The following is a 19,672-nucleotide window of genomic DNA, read 5'->3' as shown; positions in this document are numbered from 1 at the left end:
GTCTCTGTTGGACGGATGAGACCGTAGAGACGTCCTCTCTCTGTTGGACAGGTGAGACTGTAGAGACGTCCTGTCTCTGTTGGACGGATGAGACCGTAGAGACGTCCTCTCTCTGTTGGACAGGTGAGACCGCAGAGACGTCCTCTCTCTGTTGGACAGGTGAGACCGTAGAGACGTCCTCTCTCTGTTGGACAGGTACGTCTTTAAAGATGTTGTTGCACTTGATTGGAGTGTCCTGGAGGGTCTTCTTCTTGGACGTTGTCTCCAGCTGTCTCACCTCATGTTGGGTATTAACCTCTTCACTCTGTCCCTCTGTGATGTAGAGCTCAGTGTAGATCCTGTTGAGGAGGGTTCCACTCCATGTTCCACTTCCTGTTGCCTCAGTTCCTTCAGTCACTCGTTCACATCTGCTCCTCAGACTGATCTTATGTTGATCTAAAACCTCCTGCAGACCACGATCTGCTGAGAGAGAAAAGACAAAGTCAGACTGAAGACAGAGAGTCTGACAATGTGATTGCATTATTTATGAGAGAAAATTAGAAACGGTGAAAGTCATCACTCAGTTAATCGTCATCTTCGCATCAGAGATGGTCCCAGACATTCAGCTTCTTCAGAATAACTTGTTCACATTTTTAATGTTCACTCCAGAACAAGACAAACGGTGCTGTGGTGGCACTGCCATCACACTGCACCTTATCACTCCACCCAATCAAAACTAATGAAAACACTAAGGACAAACTACAGAGTAGAAAGTAGTTCTCAGTTTTCACATGATGAATTTTTCCAATCATAGAAAACATCTAACCAATAAGAAAATTACTTTTCTTCACAACAACTCTTGACAAAACTTTATTTCATCTTATATTAATTTGCTTTTACAAAAATATTGAGTGTTCATAATTACCAAAATCTGGAGATATAATTTTATGTTTTTGTTTGACATATTTAAAGCAGAAACCTCAGTCGATGTGAGGGTCTAAGGGCAGAGGATGTTGTTATGATGCTATGTAAAGCCCTTTGAGAAAAACTGTTGGTAAAAATGGGCTATACAAATAAAACTGCCATTGAGAAACAGATGTGATCATATCATGAGCTGGTGCAACAAACTAGAAAGTTGGCAGCAGCAGTGAAACCAGTGATGAGGTTTGTTTGGAGCCTCGTATCCTAAAATAGGCCAAGTGTCAGGTAAAAGACATAAAACTAAAAGGAAGACACCTGAACATGACACGGCGGAAATGAAGCAAAATGACAGAAGAAGTTTGTTGCTTACATTAGTGTGAAGAAGTCTGGACCACATCGAGGTTCATGTCCATGTGTTGTCCGACTAGTTTAGTTTAGTTTAGTTTATTATTGAGATGCCCATTAGCTGCAGCAAAGCCACAGCTTTTCTTTCTAGGGTCCAACAGTATCAAATATACAGTCGAAAACCCCAAAACATTACATTAGAGTTCCCTGTCATTACTGCTGTGATTGTTCATTAACACATTTTATAATTTAGCAAACACCTGTTGGTTTCATTTGTTTAATGAAATACCTACATTTTCAGGTTCAGATGAGTTTGTGTTGTTATTTGACGAGTAAGACACAACAGCTACAAAGACTTACCTGTCCAGTCCATCACAGAGCTGCTCTGATTGGCTGTCTGCAGCTCACCTCTGGTTCTGGGTCTTTGTCCACACTGGGGACAGGAGGCTTCTCCTGAAGAACCAGACTGGTCCCAGTCTGAGGTGAAGCACTGTCTGCAGAACCAGTGTCCACAGCTGGAGGAGACTGGATCCTTCAGGACGTCCTGACAGAGACCACAGCAGGACAGCTGCTGGTCCACAGAGACACCACTCCTCTTCCTCTCTCTGTGAAGACATGGACACATTTCTGTTTAAACTAGAGTCACCTCCTCCAGGTCGTTTCCTCCTCCTCTCAGGAGGACTCAACCCTTTCATTTGACACACACATCAACCTTTCATGTTGACGTTGTACTGTGAGATGCGAGCAGACAGAGGCTGGATGGTGTTTCAGAGACGCAACCCTTTCATTTGACACACACATTAAATCCGTCACCAAATCTGCCTTCTTCCACCTCAGAAACATCTCCAGATTCTGGCCATCACTCTCTGATTCTGTTGCTGAAACCCTCATTCACGCCTTCATCACCTCACGTCTGGACTGTTCTAATGTCATCCTCCATGGGGTCACCAATAAAACTCTGGACAGGCTTCAACATGTACAAAACTCTGCTGCCAGGGTTCTCACCCACACCAAACCCTGGCAGCACATCACCCCCACCCTCAAACAGCTGCACTGGCTCTCCATCAACCATCGTATTATCTTCAAACTTCTCACCCTCACCTACAAATCTCTGCAAGCACTGACCCCTCAGTATTTAACCGACATCCTCCATGTTCACCATCCCTCACGGAACCTGCGGTCTGCCAACCTGGGTCTCCTCACCATCCCCCGCACAAGCAGACGCACCTTTGGGATCAGGGCCTTCAGTGTGGAAGCTCCCACTCTGTGGAACCTGCTCCCACTACATCTCCACCAAGCACAAACCCTGGACTCCTTCAAATCCCAGTTGAGGAGGCACTTGTTCTCTCAGGCCTTTGCCTGCTAAATTTTTTGTCTGTTTTCTCTGTGTTATTGTCAACCCAATCGCCACCAGGAAATGTTCACAATGGATGTTACTGCAAACCCCAGAAACATCCATAATGAACGTTTCTGGACTAAAATACGTTCTATTCCAACATTTCGTTGCTCATTCGTTTAACGTGAGCCAAATTACGTTCAATATCAACGTTTCCTATACGTGCATACAACGTAATATTTATTCAGCATTTTGGCTGCAAAAACAAAATTTCAACATATTTTGGCATTGTTTTGATGACACTTTTAACGAGAAATGTGTGTTTGAATGAAAGCAAATTGTGTTTTATTAGTCCTCTAGCGATAATTAATCCGACTGCTTGTCACTTTCCCCCGCAAAAATCCTTGAGGCCGATCGGCCGTGATGAGTTAACTGTTACACTTCTTAGCAATGTAAACTGCAATGTGACCTCATTTTAACTGATCAGAGCCAGTCTCTGCAGTATATTCATACAAAAATGTACAGCCCAGACCTAATTCACAGACGGACAGCTTCCGCCGACGGAAACTATAAACTCATTAATTTCACCCTAGCATCTTTATATTACACGGCTCATTGATGCTTATTCAAAGAAAACGTAGTAAAACTTGTAGACTTGTGTATATTAAATTATAATCATTCATTTATCTGTCATAGATAGGATATGACGTTGATACCTCCGGCGCCAGCACTGGGCAGAACAGCGCCACTGGGAGTGTCTACAACGCAATGACAACACCTTAAAGTGTGTTTTGTCAGTCTTACTGTGATCACGAGGAGTGGAAATTAAGCCATGTTGATTTAATTCAACAGAATGTGAATAAACAGTGAGGAATCAGAACAGTTAGAAAGCTCTTTTTGAACAAAGTCCAAATGATTCAAGTTAACTCAAGTCAAAAAAAAAAATTTATTTCAGAAAACAACCTTTCCCTCCCCCCATTGTCCCCCCTCCTCCCTCCTAGGAAGATGAGTTTATAATATAGAGTTCATAGCATGAGGATTCCTGACTCTCTGACCTTTGGAAGGTTTGAAAGGAACGTTTTTGGCAGATTTGAGTTCAGATTTACAAGTCTTTTTGTCAACAACCCACAAACGCTAAGAGCGAAGAGGCTGAATTTTAAATATGTTCACCAGGGGGCTTACCCATCCACTGTAGTAATTGTTATGCACAGCTCCACTACTTCCTGAATTAGCCAGCTAATTTATTTCCTGTTTTGGACAAACTGATTAATCAGGTGTGTCATGACGACCTCACAACAAGATACACCTGGATTAATCAGTTTGTCCAATAATGTAAGACAGGAAATAAAGGAACTGGCTTAAGATCAGGAAGTAGTGGAGCTGTGCATAAAGCCAATTGGTAAGTGTCAAAGGTCACAGAGCTCTCAAACTGATAAATGCTTCATAGTGAGGAGACTTGGTGGAGTTCAGATCAAAGTACCAAACATTAAACTGCAGCATGTATGATTCTCTCACTCACTCGCTCTCATTTTCTGTCTTCTCTGGACTGTCGGCCATCAGCACAGAAACAAAATGCTGGATGTTGCAGGTCTCTTACCTTGTAGCCGGAGGCTCATGACTGGAGGATGGATCATCTTCAGATGGATTACTGTCTTCAGATCCTGGAGTCTCTCCTGTGTCCCCCTCCTCCTCTGCACAACCACTCATCTTCTGTACTTCAGTCAGTTTGAGAGTGAAACCAGTAACACGGTTAGCGCATAAATACAGGAAGTAGACCCAGATCTGACAGAACAGGAAGTAACAAACACACCCAGTACACGGTTAAAGTCAATACTGCACCTCACACAACCAACTGATCCTCATCTTCTCCACAGTCCACACAGAGACAACAGAATCATTAGGACAGAACTCACCTGAGTAAAAACTTCAGCTTCAGCTCCCCCTCTGTGAGTTTAATGATTAACTGAGCACCTGCCCCTTTGCCCCTTGATGCCCAAAGTGCCCTATTGTCGAGAATTTCTGCTTGTCACTTTCCCCCGCTTTGCAGTGGGCGTCATGGTTGCCATCGAACTCTGAAGGATGCTAGACACATGACATAGACATGAGTAATGTACAGCTCACCTGGCAGGGCAGCTCCCCCTGTAATTAAAATCTTTGTTCCAGTCAGGGTTTGAATTTTCCTATTAGTGCACAATTTTGGTGATCAATATATTTTCTTTTCTCATCATCATTATCGGGATAGTTCACCCAAAATTCAAATTTCACTCATTATCTACTCACCCTCATGTCGACTAAGGGCTGGGAGAAGTTTCAGAGTCCTCCGCGCGCAGCAGTATTTGTCCATTTGTTTATTTGTTTATTTCAATTGGATCCTCATTAGCAGCTGCACAGCAGCCACTAATCTTCCTGGGGTCCACCGTAAAATCACATAAAATGTGAAGAAAAGTTAAAATGAAAATACAAATAATAATAATAGAAAAAAGCTTACACTAATGATAATAACAACCATTGCAACAATAATCAGAGATATAATAACAATAAAGTGAAATTAGGTAAGAATACAATTAAACAGAAATAATAATCTAATTCATCAACTTGAAAAAAAATAAAACAGTAACAACAATCTTAATCATCAACATCTGTGAGTATGTATGTGTATGTATTTATATGTGTACGCTTATGCCCTCTTCGTGTGTCTTTAACATGTGCCCTTTCTACCTCTGGGCTGTTAGGTGACATTTCAATAGCCTCTTAAAGCCTAGTTTTGTTTTTTCTTTAGTAATGTGTTCTGGCAGTGCATTCCATGATGACCTTGCTCGATACAACACTGTACTTTGCATAGCCTCTTTTTTAGCTTTAGGCAGTATGGTGGTTGTGAATGATGCTCACTTTTCTTCGTCCAAAAAGACACACCAAAAAACATCCAAATACCTCCATGCTGCTCGTCTGTAATGTCCCTCTCCGACATGAGAAATTGTTCCGCTGGTCAGTGAAAATCACGCGAGATTTGCACTGACACAGGAAGAGCAGTGAACTGAGACACTGGGAGCTTCCGCTACAAACAAGCTTGAAATATAGACTTATTTAATTTTTTCCGGAACAATTTCTCATGTCGGGGCTTCAATACAAGAGGGACATTACAGACAAGCAGTATGGAGGTATTTGGATGTTTTTTGGTGTGTGTTTTTGGACGAAGAAAAGTGAACCCCATTCACAACCGTCATATGGACATGCAGTGCTGGGCCGACCCCCCCTGTAACTCAGAGAAGGCACAGAGGACTCTGAAACTTCTCCCAGCTCTTAGTCGACATGACAGGGAGTATAATGTGTGAAATTTGAATTTTGGGTGAACTATCCCTTTATGATCACTGCTATATATATATATAAATATACAGTATATACAGTATATATAGTAAATATCTTGTCAAAGTTCTCTGAGAGCTCAAGTCTCCTGGGTTTCCCATTCTTTTGCAGGCTGCTGCTTTGTTTCCCCTTTTCCCTTTTTCACTCGGAAACTGTAGAAAACAAAAATATTACACTGATATTGATGGAAATATTGAACAAGAGTGTTTCATGTTTAACTTTGTCTTTTGGAGATCATTTCATCTTCCACTTGATGATCTGTTCACATTAACTTGCTGGTTTTAAATCAGAACAAACAAATCTTTAAAGTTTCACCAACAACATTTATTTAAAAAACAAAAGTCACATTGAAAACTGTGTCACTGAGACGTCTATAAAAAATCAACCACGCGTAAAAATATCAACGTATAAGAATTCTTAATTTTGACCCAATCAGGAGGTGACGTCATCGATCAGTTTAGGGCTTATTTATATTAAACTCGTTCATTAAACTCTGTCATCAGAAGATTTAAAGCCAAGCTAGTTACTTAGTTCTTGTTTTAGTTTTGTTTTAAAGTTGCAGCTCAACATTAATTCACAAAATGTCCAACAAATACAAAAATAAAATACAGAATCAATCAGATCAGACACAACACACTGTTGAAACCTGTCAATCAGACTAATCAATCAATCTATTAATCAATCAACTCGTTCCTGTTTGGTCACAGTTTTTACACTTTGAACCGATAAATCAAAGAAAAAGTCGCTCACTGCACAAACGAATGACTAATAACCAAACAATGATTCATCAACATCATCATCATCCTGAGAGAAGTGTGTGTGACGTGGGACAGTTTGTGAAAATGGTTGAAAAATGAAGTTTTGATGTTTAAACGTTGGAATGAATGGTTCAAAGTTCATTTGAAAACATTTAAAATAAATGAGAATTCGTCAAATCGTCAACATGAATTTATCAAACTCATTGATTATTGTGAAATTTCAAAGCCCTCAATCAAACTTTTACATTTAAAATATGGAAGTTCATTATTGCCAAAAAAAAAGAAAAAATTATAAAAAAATAAAGTTCATCTACACATGTCTCAAATCTCTACAGTCTATAATATAAAACCTCAATATTATTATTGTTATTTTGTTTTTCATTTTGTCTTTTACTTAAACCAAATAAAGATTTTTTACTTTTAATGTTTAAATTACATTTTGAATTCACTTTTATCTTGTTTCTCTGACAAAGTTTGTTTCAAATCATCACAATGACACGTTCAGTCCAACCTTCCCCCTCCTCTTCCTCCTCTTCCTCTTTTTCTTTCTCTTCCTCTTTCTCTTCTTCTTCCTCTTCCTCCTCCTCTTCCTCCTCCTCACAAGAGACAGGAGATGGAGACCTTGGTGGTGGAGTAAGGGACGGTGTCTGATGAGGGACAAACCACAGGGTTAGTTCTTAGTTCAACATGAGCAGAGATGGATGGATGATTGATGAGTGGATGGATGGATGAGTGGATGAACAGATGGATGGATGGATGGGTGATTGATGGATAGATTATACTGTATGGATGGATGGATGATTGATGAATGGATGGATGATTGATGAGTGGATGGATGGATGGATGGATGGATGGATGGATGGATGGATGGATGGATGGATGGATGGATGGATGGATGGATGGATGGATGGATGGATGGACAATTGATGAATGGATGGATGGATGAGTGGATGGATGATTGATGAATGGATGGATGAACAGATGGATGGATGGGTGGATGGATGGATGATACTAGATGGATGGATGGATGGTTTAATGGATGGATGGATGAGTAGATGTATGGATGGATGGATGAGTGGCTGGATTTATGGATGGATGGATGATGGATGAGTGGATGAACAGATGGATGGATGATTGATGGATAGATTATACTATATGGATGGATGGATGGATGGATGGATGGATGGATGGATGGATGGATGGATGAACAGATGGATGGATGATTGATGGATAGATTATACTATATGGATGGATGGATGGATGGATGGATGAGTGGATGGATGGATGATACTATATGGATGGATGGATAGATGTTACTAGATGGATGGCTGATGGATGAGTGGATGGAGGGATGAACAGATGAACAGATGGATGGATGATCAATGAACAGGTTGATGGATGAGTGGATGAACAGATGGATGGATGAGTGGATGGATGGATGAACAGGTGGATGGATGGATGGTGTTAGGATGGATGGATGGATGATACTATATGGATGGATGGATAGATGTTACTAGATGGATGGCTGATGGATGAGTGGATGGAGGGATGAACAGATGATTGGATGGAAGAGTGGATGATGAACAGATGAACAGATGGATGAGTGGATGGAGGGATGAGTCTCACCTCTGTCCTTCAGCGTGCTGATGTAAGCCTCCATGAACTCCTTCTCGCTGCTGTCCCTCCTCACCTCCTCCCTCTGCCCTCTCCACCTCTGTCTCTTCTCTTCCTTCTTCTTCTCCTCCTCCTCTTTCTTCCTCCTCTCTGCACTGGCAGGGTTGTCGTACAGCCGGATGAACCTGCACAGATAGAACGATAGATAGATAGAACGATAGATAGATAGATAGAACGATAGATAGAACGATAGATAGATAGATAGAACGATAGATAGATAGAACGATAGATAGATAGATAGATAGATAGATAGATAGATAGATGGATGGATGGATGGATGGATGGATGGATGGATGGATGGATGGATGGATGGATGGATGGATGGATGGATGGATGGATGGATGGATGGATGGATGGATGGATGGATGGATGGATGGATGGATGGATAGATAGATAGATAGATAGATAGATAGATAGATAGATAGATAGATAGATAGATAGATAGATAGATAGATAGTTGTGTATGTGGGTGTGGTTTTAAATGATTGTGGGCGTGGCCTGTGTGCGAGGGGGCGTGGCCTGTGTTACTTGATGGCGGGGTTGCTGCACAGTCTGGTCGGGATGCAGTTGAGTTCGTCGCCGCTGACGACGATCATCTTGAGCGTGGAGATTTTGGTGAGACAGTGGGGGAGGTAGGACAGGTTGTTCTTATGGACGAAGAGCGTGACCAGCTGCTCCAGCCTGACACACACACACACACACACACACACACACACACACACACAGGATTATTGATTTTCTAATCAACCAAGCTCATTACTTAGTTCTTGTTTTAGTTTAGTTTTAAAGTTGCAGCTCAACATTAATTCACAAAATGTCCAACCTGAACCTGAATAGGTATTCGGAAGTACACAATAATGCTTGAACCCGAATTGTTTTGCTGTAGGAAGTTCACTACCAGATCCACGTTTGATCCACGTTAAGTTTGGAAAGTCTAGAAGAGCCGCACGATTAAATTATTTTATTCCTGTTCTAGTTGGCCGAGAGCTAAAGCTTCCAGATTACGAATCCGAATACGACGTTTTTTTTAAAAGCCCAAATCCGAATACAAATAGTGCACTGGCTGTACATCCCTACAACAAATAGTACAAAAATAAAATGCAGAATCAATCAGATCAGACTCAACACACTGTTTAAACCTGTCAAACAAACTAATAAATCAATCAACTCAATCCTGTTTGGTCACAGTTTTTACACTTTGAGCTGATAAAACAAAGAAAGACTCTGTCTGGTAACGTTGTGTTATTATCTCATAGCGTGGTGAATGTGCAGGTCACAACTTGTCCACCAGAGCGTTGTGGAGTTGAAACCAAGAAATCCCATGAGCCTCCGTAGCGTAGCTCTGAGCAGCTCACGGCTCTGCTCCGTCGTTCTAAAAACAGCTTGCACCGACAATTAAAGGTAACAAACCTACTGCTATGACTATAGGGGTTATGGCAATGGGCCAATTTGCCAAAATGTTGAAATGTCCCTTTAAGAGAAATCAAACTAAATAAAAACAAGTCAATGCTTCAATATGTATTTTAAATTTATAATTAGCGTTGGGTCGGGTCCTGGCTATTTTTGGCAAGTTTAGGCAAATTCTGAGCAACAAATAGGAGAATAGGAATACAGGACAGTTAACCTTATAATGTTCATTTTCTTGAACCCACAATTTCTGGTACCAAACACTGTTGTCTATTGCACTGAGCTAATTAGCAAGTGGCAGTTCAACAGTGGCTTCACAAATTGAGTAAGCCATTCACTGTCGCGCAGGCCATCCATTTGAAACCACTGTAAAAGGTGTGGAGGCTGATGCACACCTAAAAAATCTTGAAAAACAGGTGCGTTGGAGCATAGGATAGGAGTGAACAAAGGAAAAAAGGGTCTGTGTGCGGGAGACCCATTTTTCCTTTGTTCACTCCTTTGTTCAAACCACTGTAAAAGAAAAAAAATCTGTTTCTGAGGTAAAATTCTGATATGTTTTTGTCAAACATCATCTACCATGACCCTAAGATTTTGTACAAAGACTATCTGGTATATTGATCTAATATCCTTATCACGTTTGCGGGGATTGAACCCCCAAGAACCAGCTCCTAACTCACTGAGCTAATTGTCTGGAAGTGCAATGAGGTGTGTGTCTTCTCATATAGACTCAGGGAGTCAGAGACCAGACAGCAGCCGTGAACGCCGCCTGCCTGCAGCGTTAACATGACATCATCGTCATCGTCACGGCGACTCACCTGTCCATGTCCTCCGGCAGGTCGGTCATGCTGTTGTGGCTCAGGTCCAGCAGCTGCAGGCCGCTCATCCTCAGGGCGCAGATCGGGATCGACACAAACCTGTTCTCCGAGATGTCCAGGTGACCCAGACGCTTCAGGCTGCTCAGCTGCAGAGGACAGAGGAAGTGACATCATCAGCACGGCGGGGGGGTGGGGGGGGGGGGCGCCATTGGACGATCATCTCAGGTGCGCTCTCACCTCGAACGGCAGCTCGGCCAGGTTGTGGTTTCCGGTCAGCTCCAGTTTCTGGAGCTTCTCACAGTCGCCGAGCTCCGGAGGAACCTTGGACAGACGGTTGTAGCTGACGTTCAGCTCCCTCAGCTCCGGCAGCTTACCTGAGCACACAGGTGGTGATGACTTTATTTTACATCAAGGATCCCTTATTTGATACAAATTAGACCACGGACCTAGCCTGACAAGCCAGACTATATCATGAACATGTCTAGTCTGGCAACGACCGGTAGACCTCGGCTCAATCCAGGGGGCGGGATGAAGGCTGTCTTTCAAACTGCCTCTGCACCAATAGGGTAGCGCTACGACCAATCAGAGCAAAGAGCAGGATGACGTTAGCCTGACAAGCCAATTAAAATGTATGTCGTCATGGCGTTAAGCCCGCCCAACGACTCTCTAAACAGATAGAGCGCTGTGATTGGTCAACACAAACGGTGTTCGAGACTCAAAAAGTTCCTATGGCTCGTTTCTAGACCCACCTACGGAGCAAACATATTTGCTGCCGCTAGGGTGCAGCTAGATTTCTAGCCTACCACGGACCCCCATTGGACAAGATTTTGAAGCAAACACCAGAAATACACAAATATTTGTTCTGAGACTGAAGAACGTTACTTTTTTAGTCAATGTATGTTTAAATTAGGGTCGATCTCAAAACAACATTCACCGATAATTAAAGGTGATGAACCTACTGCTATGACTATAGGGGTTATGGTGAGAGGAGGATCTGACTAAATGTTGAACTGTCCCTTTAAGCAGCAGCAGCAGCATTAACCACTGAGCTGTGACTCACCGATCTCCGGCGGCAGTTCTTCGATGGCGTTCTTGGGGATCTGGAGCACGGTGAGCTGGGTGAACAGAGCCAGGTAGTCGGGCAGCCGGCGGATCTTGGTGCCCCTGACGTGCCACTCCCTCAGGTAGGTCATCCACTGCAGCTCCTTGGGGAAGTCCTGGAACAACAGCCGTCAGGTGTCTGCTCGAAAATTACTGGCACCCAACTTACTGACTTGAACTCCCTCTGGGAAGGACGGGTCTCGCAAAAGGCAGCATGCATCATTAATAATTATGATCATGTTCTGGCCTGTGAATTTATCTTGATGCCTTCAGGTTGGCGTTACATGCAGCCTCTCAGGAAGACCAATCACTATTCCTCTTCCCGGTTCGTCAAATTTGGACGAACCAGGGTCTGTCCTCTTCCCAGTTCATCCAAATTTGACGAACCGGGAAGAGGAGCTTCGAGAAGCTTCCGCTACAAAACAAGCTTGAAACATAGACTTATTTAATTTTTTTCGGGACAATTTCGCATTTCGGGGCTTAAATACAAGAGGGACATTACATACGAGCAGCATGGAGGTATCTGAATGTTTTTTGGTGTGTCTTTTTGTTACGAAGACAGTTGGTATCCATTTGCAACCGTCATATGGACATGCACTGCTACGCCGAGACCCCCTGTAACTCAGAGAAGCCACGGAGGACTCTGAAACTTCTCCCAGCCCTTAGTCCACATGAGGGGGAGGAGATAATGAGTGAAATTTCAATTTTGGGTGAACTATCCCTTTAATTTGCACGGTCTCACACTTTCTCCGATTTTTCCCTGTTAAAAGGGTCTTCCATGGAGTTTTTCCTCAGTCGATGTGAGGGTCTAAGGACAGAGGATGTTGTTACGATGCCATGTAAAGCCCTTTGAGACAAACTGTAAAAACGGGCTATACAAATAAAATTGCCTTGCCTTGCCTTGCCTCCTCACTTGTATGTATGCTCGTGTATATGAATGTGGTGCAGTGGTCAACTGTAGAAACAGAATTGCCCTATGGGGTAAATAAAGTAATCTCAACTCAACTCAACTCAACTCAGGTGTGACCACGAGTCCCACACAGGTAGATGAACCTGCACCTGTCCACTCACCGTCCACTGATCTCCCTCCAGCTGCAGGGTGAGTTTGCTCTGATCCGACTCCTGGTCCTGCTGGACCTCCTGGTTCTGGTTCTGGTCCTGGTCCTGGTCCTGCTGATCGGCTTCTGATCCACAAATAAACAACAACACGTCATCAATTTACCCAGACACACCTGTATTTGTATCTGAACTAAATAAGACAATGAAAAGAACATAACCAGGGGGAATGCACATGTAAATGTGGGGTGCGGGGTCTTATGTCTCATGTTTGATGTTGTTATGTCCCTATGTAATTGAGGTGTATGAAATGTGGGAATGCATGTTAATGTATGTAAGTTGCACTTCTCGAGGCCGCTCTGTACGAAATGGTGAAAACTATTTTCCTTGGAAAGGACAAATCAACTCATCTATCTATCTATTTACCTGTGTGAACCCACCTGTCCCTATATTATGCAATGGTTTGTCCATATATAAATTATTGTAATATCACCTGGGCCAGCACTTACCAAACTAAACTCAAGCCCATGTACCATCTTCAGAAAAGAGCAGTAAGAATAATAAGCTGTGCTAATCAAAGACGTTCTTCACAGCCTTTATTCCTACAGTCTGGTATCCTCAGTGATTAAGCATCTTCAGATTGGTTTATTTGTTGACAGTTCCCTAAAAAAAATCCTCCCATCATTTTTTCATAATATATTTGCATACAACTATCAATTTCACACCTATTCCACATGTAACTCTTGCCACCTTAGACCCCCATATTTTTGTACCTCCCGATCACAGTTCTGTATACTTTATCGTGGGCCTAGAATATGGAATTTATTACCTGTACTTTTTTTTTTTTTTTTTTTACTTATCTTTACAACAACTTAGGAGAGCACTGAAGTCACTTCTGCTAACCAGTCAATACTTTCCACATGGTCTGCCTATCTAAACTGGGATTATTTTATATTTTTTCACCATATTTTTTATAAAGCTTTTGTATTGTATTGTACAATGTTAAATCATGTTAAACCATGTTTGTATTTATTATGTGTAAACCGTTTTTGTACTTCACAAATGTATGCACAGTAGCTTAGAACTGTAGTCGGAGAATGCCACCCTACAAGCCCCTGGAGGGTTTTTTCAGCATTTCTCCTTCACATTGTCTTGGATTCTATATGTTATTATCTTTTTTAACTTTTTGATATGTGAAATAAACAAACAAACCTATGGTTACCGACCTGTATCTACTTGTGTTTACATGTGTTTACCTGTGGTCACTCACCTGTGTAGGGCTGTATGTCGGGCAGTGTGGATCTCTCCAGGTAGTGGTGCAGCAGGTTGCGTTCGTTGCTCTTCAGCGTTTTGCAGTAGATGCGATACTGCCACTGCTGGTCGATCCTACACACACACACACACTGTTTTAAAGGGATATGCCAACATTTTTTCCGTGTCTTGCCTCACTCCCGAGTCCATGACAAGCAGATAGACACCATCCTTTCGACTGTGCGTGCAGTAACAAGGGAGATACGGGCAGACCGCTAATTAGCTTAGCTCAAACGCTGGAAGTGTATGGGTAGTGTTAGCCTGCCTCCTACCCGAGCTGAAATCAGCAGTCAGAAGCTGATTTCATTTTAGCTCTAAACTCTGTAAATATATCACTTTATCAACATTTCAAACATTTTTAGGCGAGAAAGTAGCCGTTTAGATCAGCAGTGTGTCGTTAATTTGTCTATAATATCAGCTGTTTACAGTTTTGTTCGGACGAATTTGGCGCTACTCAAGCTAGCCGTTGTGACCAACGCACTTGACGATAGAATTTGTGCTTTTACTTTGAAATAGGAAGCTAACCTACCCTCGATGTAGCTAGCTTGAACCCAAATAAACCGCCTTTGCTTGAACCCTCCGTTTTGACCGATCTCGTCCCGTTAGCGGCATTTGACCGCTCAAGATGCCTTACCGGAGAGTTTTGTCAGCTCTGAGACGAAGATCGGCAGTGTTGTGCCTGAACGCGTTCATTGAACGATCGTTCATGAACTCGTTCATATTTTGGGCGAACGTGAACTGAACGTAGGTATTTATGCTTGATGAACGTTATTGTGAACGTGTTCATTCTGGCGTTTGTGAACGCCGCTCTCGACTTCGTTCAGGAGTGTGCCAGATTTCCATAGAAAACCCAGCTAAAACACACTATAAACAGGCGTTAATATGTAGCGGAAAAACCACCCAATCTGGCAACACCTATCAGCTGTTTGGATCAGCGGCGCATGGAAGAGACGGATTGATACAGCGCGTCGCGGAGCCTGTCTGTCTGGAGGAATACTGACCCAGTTGTTAGTAAAAGTAAAGACACTCTATTTATTTTATAAACCGTCTTTGGTAAAAGATAAACGGGGGTTACGCTGGGGCCACACCGGACGCGCGAGCCGCGGCCCTCCTGTTCACATCAGACATTTCTCCGCGCGGTCGAGAAGCGCTTCTGCCCCTCAGCTGTGTGTGTGTGTGTGTGTGTGTAGGTGTGTGTGTGTGTCTGTGTGTCTGTGTTTCTCTCTCACGCTCTGTTTGGATTAATAAACACAAATAGGCTACAAACGTACACACATTGGACTCTTTGTCACGTTCTAACTCAGTTACTTTTTGGGTAAAGTAAAGTAGTAACTATAACTAATACTACTGGTTAAAACTGCTAAAATAATAGCTGTCTGTGGTTCGATATGGGCTGAGGCAATCATTTTGAAAAATAATAGCTTGTAGAAACATATTGGAAAAAAAAAAAGAAAAGAAAAAAGAACTATGAACTAGTTCAGTTTTGGAACCGTGAACTTAGTTCAAAATTTTGAATTATGAACTATGAACTGAACTAGTTTATTTTAAAATTTGTGAACTGAACTTTGAACTAGTTCGTAGAAAGTGAACAGTTGCTGAAGAGTTTCTCTGATGACTTTAGGTGGAGGCAGGCTAACACTACCCATACACTTCCAGTGTTTGAGCTAAGCTAATTAGCGACTTTAGGTGAAGGCAGGCTAACACTACCCATACACTTCCAGTGTTTGAGCTAAGCTAATTACGGGCGATACGGCTCTATCTCCATGGTTACTGCACGCACAGTGGAAAGGATGGTGTCTATCTGCTGGTCATGGACTCGGGAGTGAGGCAAGACACAATTTTTTTTTTTTTGCCATATCCCTTTAACGTGTCATATGAGGCCGTGTGTGTTTCAGAGCTGCAGGTGAAGGTCTGACCTGGCGAGGGCGCTCTTCTCCACTCTCTCCTGCTCCCTACTCTGTCTCTGTCTCTGCTTCTTCACTCGACCCTCCCACATCCCTCGGATCAGGGACAGGTCGTAGACCGGCACCTCCACCTTCCTCCCCAAACCCATGTGTGCTGCTGGAGGAGGAGGAGGAGGAGGAAGAGGAGGAGGAGGAGTTACCAGGAGATAACAAGTGTTAATTTTCCCTGAGGTTTCTCCAATTTTTCCCTGTTAAAAGGGTTTTCCCGGGAGTTCTTCCTCAGAGGATGTTGTTATGATGCCATGTAAAGCCCTTTGAGACAAAAACGTGATAAATAAATACAAATACAAATAAAACTGCCTTGCCCTTAATTAGTTTGATTCTCTGAGCTTGTCTGAACTCTGAGATGAAGTCGGAGCTGTAGGTCAGAGCTCGTCTCTAGTGTAATGAGCCGTCTGACCTACATGCAGCAGAGCGACATTAAAATGACTAATGTGGCCTAACGTCTGCTGCATGCATGAGGCGTTCACTGACCGTCGGCCACGGGAGCGACAGGGCAGGGGCTTTTACTTTGAAAACCTCCAAAAAGGGCCAAATCATAAGATCTTCTCATCCACGACCAGAGCTGCTGGTCACAAGAACTCAGATGTTCCTCAACTAGATGTTCCCAGACAGGTTCAAGGAAAAGATGGTGGTTTCCATATTTCTATTTTTAATGGCCCGCCGATAGAGGACTCACACTACAAATCCCATAATACAATACAACAGCTACAATACGGTGATGACCAAGCACTAGATCAATCTGCTGCTCTGTTGAAAACGAATCGGCACACAGAAGTCGTCTCATTGATGCAAACCTCAATTCTTTTTTTACACGCTTTTCTGAAAGCACGATACAGTTTTCACCAGCTCGTTCAGATCTGATATATTCTCATTTTGCTTGAAGGCACCGTTAATGAAAAATAAAGTTATTCTTATTTATTTTTTGAGAAATTTGAACGCTGGCTGTTCAAATTCATATTTCTGATTAAAAGTATGTCAGTTTTAATATGTTAATGTCAATACTGTTTGGCCCGCAACATACTTCAACTTGTGTCTTAAATTTTAGCCCCATGAGTGATTGAGTTTGGCCCCGTTGTGTTAGAAACTGTCAGAACCTTCAACCCATTAAAACCTCAAGTTCCCTTCAAGATCCTGTAGAAACCTTTAGATCCCAGTTTGAGCCAATAGGTTTCTTACATCCCTGATGAAATTGTTCTGTTCAAACCTCAAGTTAGAACCAGTTAGGACCAGTTAGAACCAGTTAGAACCAGTGGTGAATCCAAACCAACGTCAAACAGAAACAAACACTCGTGTGTTTTCTTACCAGTGTCTCTGTTCACGTCGTCTCCTCGCTTTCACCAGCTTGTTTACTGAGACTGACACTCACACACACACACACACACAGCTGTGACCTCACTGTGTGTGAGTGTGAGTGTGATACATCATGCTATTTTTACCTGCTGAGATACGACCTGTGTGTGTGTGTGTGTGTGTGTGTGTGTGTGTGTGTGTGTGTGTGTGTGTGTGTGTGTGTGTGTGTGTGTGTGTGTGTGTGTGTGTGTGTGTGTGTGTGTGTGTGTGTGTGTGTGTGTCACATGATCCCTGACTCACGGCTGGTTTTGATGCGTCCCTCTCTGACTGCAGCAGCGGTACGGTGGCTGTGATGTCATCATCTGTAGCCCTGAGCTGATTGGACGACCGGTCCGTCATGTGAGTGACATGTTTGTTTGCTTCCCGGTGGTCGACCGTTGTTCTCGGCTCGGTGAGGATCCATAAATATCACGAAGGAACATTTCAACATGTGTTCACCTTCTGAAAATAGAAACACACACACACACACACACACACACACACACACACACACACACACACACACACACACAGAGTCATTAACGGGAAGATCATTGTTATTTATAACAACAGTATCTGAATTCTGCACGTTAATCAACATGTTGATGAGATGATTTGTTGTTATTTGTCCATTGAAGTCTTCTATTGTGATGATTAGAGGCTATAGCATGGTTCACAGGTCAAAGGTCAGCTGTAGTTCTCCTGCCTTTCCACGTGAGGGCGCTTCCACACAGACAAGTACAAGCTCTGACCAGCTGATCAGCCTTCTCATGTTGTGATGTCTTGACACTGTGAGGAAACTCTGGTGTTCACAGTCGTTTGTATTATATTTTGTGTTTGTGTAACGGAGGTCCGCAGGTATAGTCACAGTCACGAGGTACCAGTAAGGAGAAGTGACAGCGTGTGGCAGTTAACAGTACTGAAGTTAAAATCACTCACCCATAAAAGACCATTACCGTTGTCATCATAGTCATCAGTACCGGGTGCCATCGCCATTACCAGTATCATATGCCATTATCAGTACCAACAGTGCTGTTGCCATCGTCATTACCGGTGCCAGCACAGTTACCATCTCTGTGCAGTTGCTGCCAAAATTCACTGGTTGCATCATTGCATAACCTGATGATTGACATTCGTCAATCCACCCCCCCTCCCCCCTCCTCCTCTTTTCATTCTCTCAGATTTAATGCATCCAAAGTAGGAAACATTTTTTTTTAATTTCTCATAGAGAAAAAGATATAAACTTATTACATGCAATTTATTTACAGATTGTGATTGATGACAACGGTCCGGTTCCATATGCCATTGCCGTCATTCCCTGTTCCATATGCCGTTGCCGTCATTCCCGGTTCCATATGCCGTTGCCGTCATCATTCCCTGTTCCATATGCCGTTGCCGTCATCATTCCCTGTTCCATATGCCGTTGCCGTCATCATTCCCTGTTCCAAATGCCGTTGCCGTCATCATTCCCTGTTCCATATGCCGTTGCCGCCATCATTCCCTGTTCCATATGCCGTTGCCGTCATCATTCCCTGTTCCATATGCCGTTGCCGCCATCATTCCCTGTTCCATATGCCGTTGCCATCATCATTCCCTGTTCCATATGCCGTTGCCGCCATCATTCCCTGTTCCATATGCCGTTGCCGTCATCATTCCCTGTTCCATATGCCGTTGCCGTCATCATTCCTTGTTCCATATGCCGTTGCCGTCATCATTCCCTGTTCCATATGCCGTTGCCGTCATCATTCCTTGTTCCATATGCCGTTGTCGTCATCATTCCCTGTTCCATATGCCGTTGCCGTCATCATTCCTTGTTCCATATGCCGTTGCCATTCCATATGCCGTTGTCGTTGGTGCCGTTGTCATTACCGGTGCTACTGGTACTTTTGCCATTGCTGGTACCAACACCGTTGCCGGTACCATTGCCTTTGGCCGTACCGGTATCATCATTGGTACCGTTGTCGTTGGTACCAGTACCAGTGCCATTGCCGTGGTTGTTGCCATCATCGGTACCGGTGCCATTGCCAGTTGTGGTGCTGTCACCGTTGCAGTCGTTGTTGCCGGTACCGGTGCCGAGCATAGTGAACTCTGGAGGGGAGGCTGGCTGGCCGTGGAGACCAGGCTTGAGCTCGGTCTCTGGAGCTCAGTGGAGCTGCGGTGTACCAGGACCACGGTGGAGCTGTGCTGCCACTCAGGCTGCAGTGGCAGCACGATTCAACCTGCTAACTGTTTTTCCACCAATTTAATGAGTTCAGAAACAATTTTTTATGGTCGTTTGTGATGCATAAGAAAAAGACGACAAAGAAGATA

The 19,672-nt window shown here is 43.3% G+C and overlaps 1 protein-coding gene and 1 pseudogene across 4 annotated transcripts in view; both read right to left on the bottom strand.

Moving 5' to 3' along the window:
- Positions 1 to 4,306, bottom strand: part of LOC310991322 (NACHT, LRR and PYD domains-containing protein 3-like) — a 271,452-nt pseudogene extending 267,146 nt beyond the window's left edge. The window contains exons 1-3 of the transcript XR_014596516.1: positions 4,179 to 4,306; positions 1,654 to 1,850; positions 200 to 462 (exon numbers count right to left, since the gene is read on the bottom strand). The product of XR_014596516.1 is annotated as an NACHT, LRR and PYD domains-containing protein 3-like (transcript). The remainder of the gene's footprint in view (positions 1 to 199; positions 463 to 1,653; positions 1,851 to 4,178) is intronic.
- A 1,940-nt stretch (positions 4,307 to 6,246) lies between these two features.
- Positions 6,247 to 17,424, bottom strand: lrrc2 (leucine rich repeat containing 2). 3 transcript variants are annotated; one of them, XM_083979646.1, is made up of 10 exons: positions 17,337 to 17,424; positions 15,983 to 16,127; positions 14,026 to 14,141; positions 12,771 to 12,883; positions 11,659 to 11,815; positions 10,836 to 10,972; positions 10,599 to 10,744; positions 8,905 to 9,057; positions 8,329 to 8,501; positions 6,247 to 7,349 (listed from the first exon to the last, which is right to left on the bottom strand). In XM_083979646.1, exons 2-10 carry the CDS (start codon positions 16,117 to 16,119, stop codon positions 7,300 to 7,302), a joined length of 1,182 nt encoding a protein of 393 aa, XP_083835772.1. In that variant the 5' UTR covers positions 16,120 to 16,127; positions 17,337 to 17,424; the 3' UTR covers positions 6,247 to 7,299. The 3 variants fall into 3 exon arrangements, with proteins under 3 accessions (XP_083835772.1, XP_083835773.1, XP_083835774.1); XM_083979647.1 differs by having other exon boundaries at positions 15,983 to 16,124; positions 17,337 to 17,416; XM_083979648.1 differs by having other exon boundaries at positions 15,983 to 16,282; positions 17,337 to 17,399.
- Positions 17,425 to 19,672: the final 2,248 nt, after the last annotated feature.

The sequence above is a fragment of the Trachurus trachurus genome (genome assembly GCF_905171665.1).
Source record: "Trachurus trachurus genome assembly, chromosome: 9".
Lineage (NCBI taxonomy): Eukaryota > Metazoa > Chordata > Actinopteri > Carangiformes > Carangidae > Trachurus > Trachurus trachurus.
This window is presented reverse-complemented; position numbering and strand designations above follow the sequence as displayed.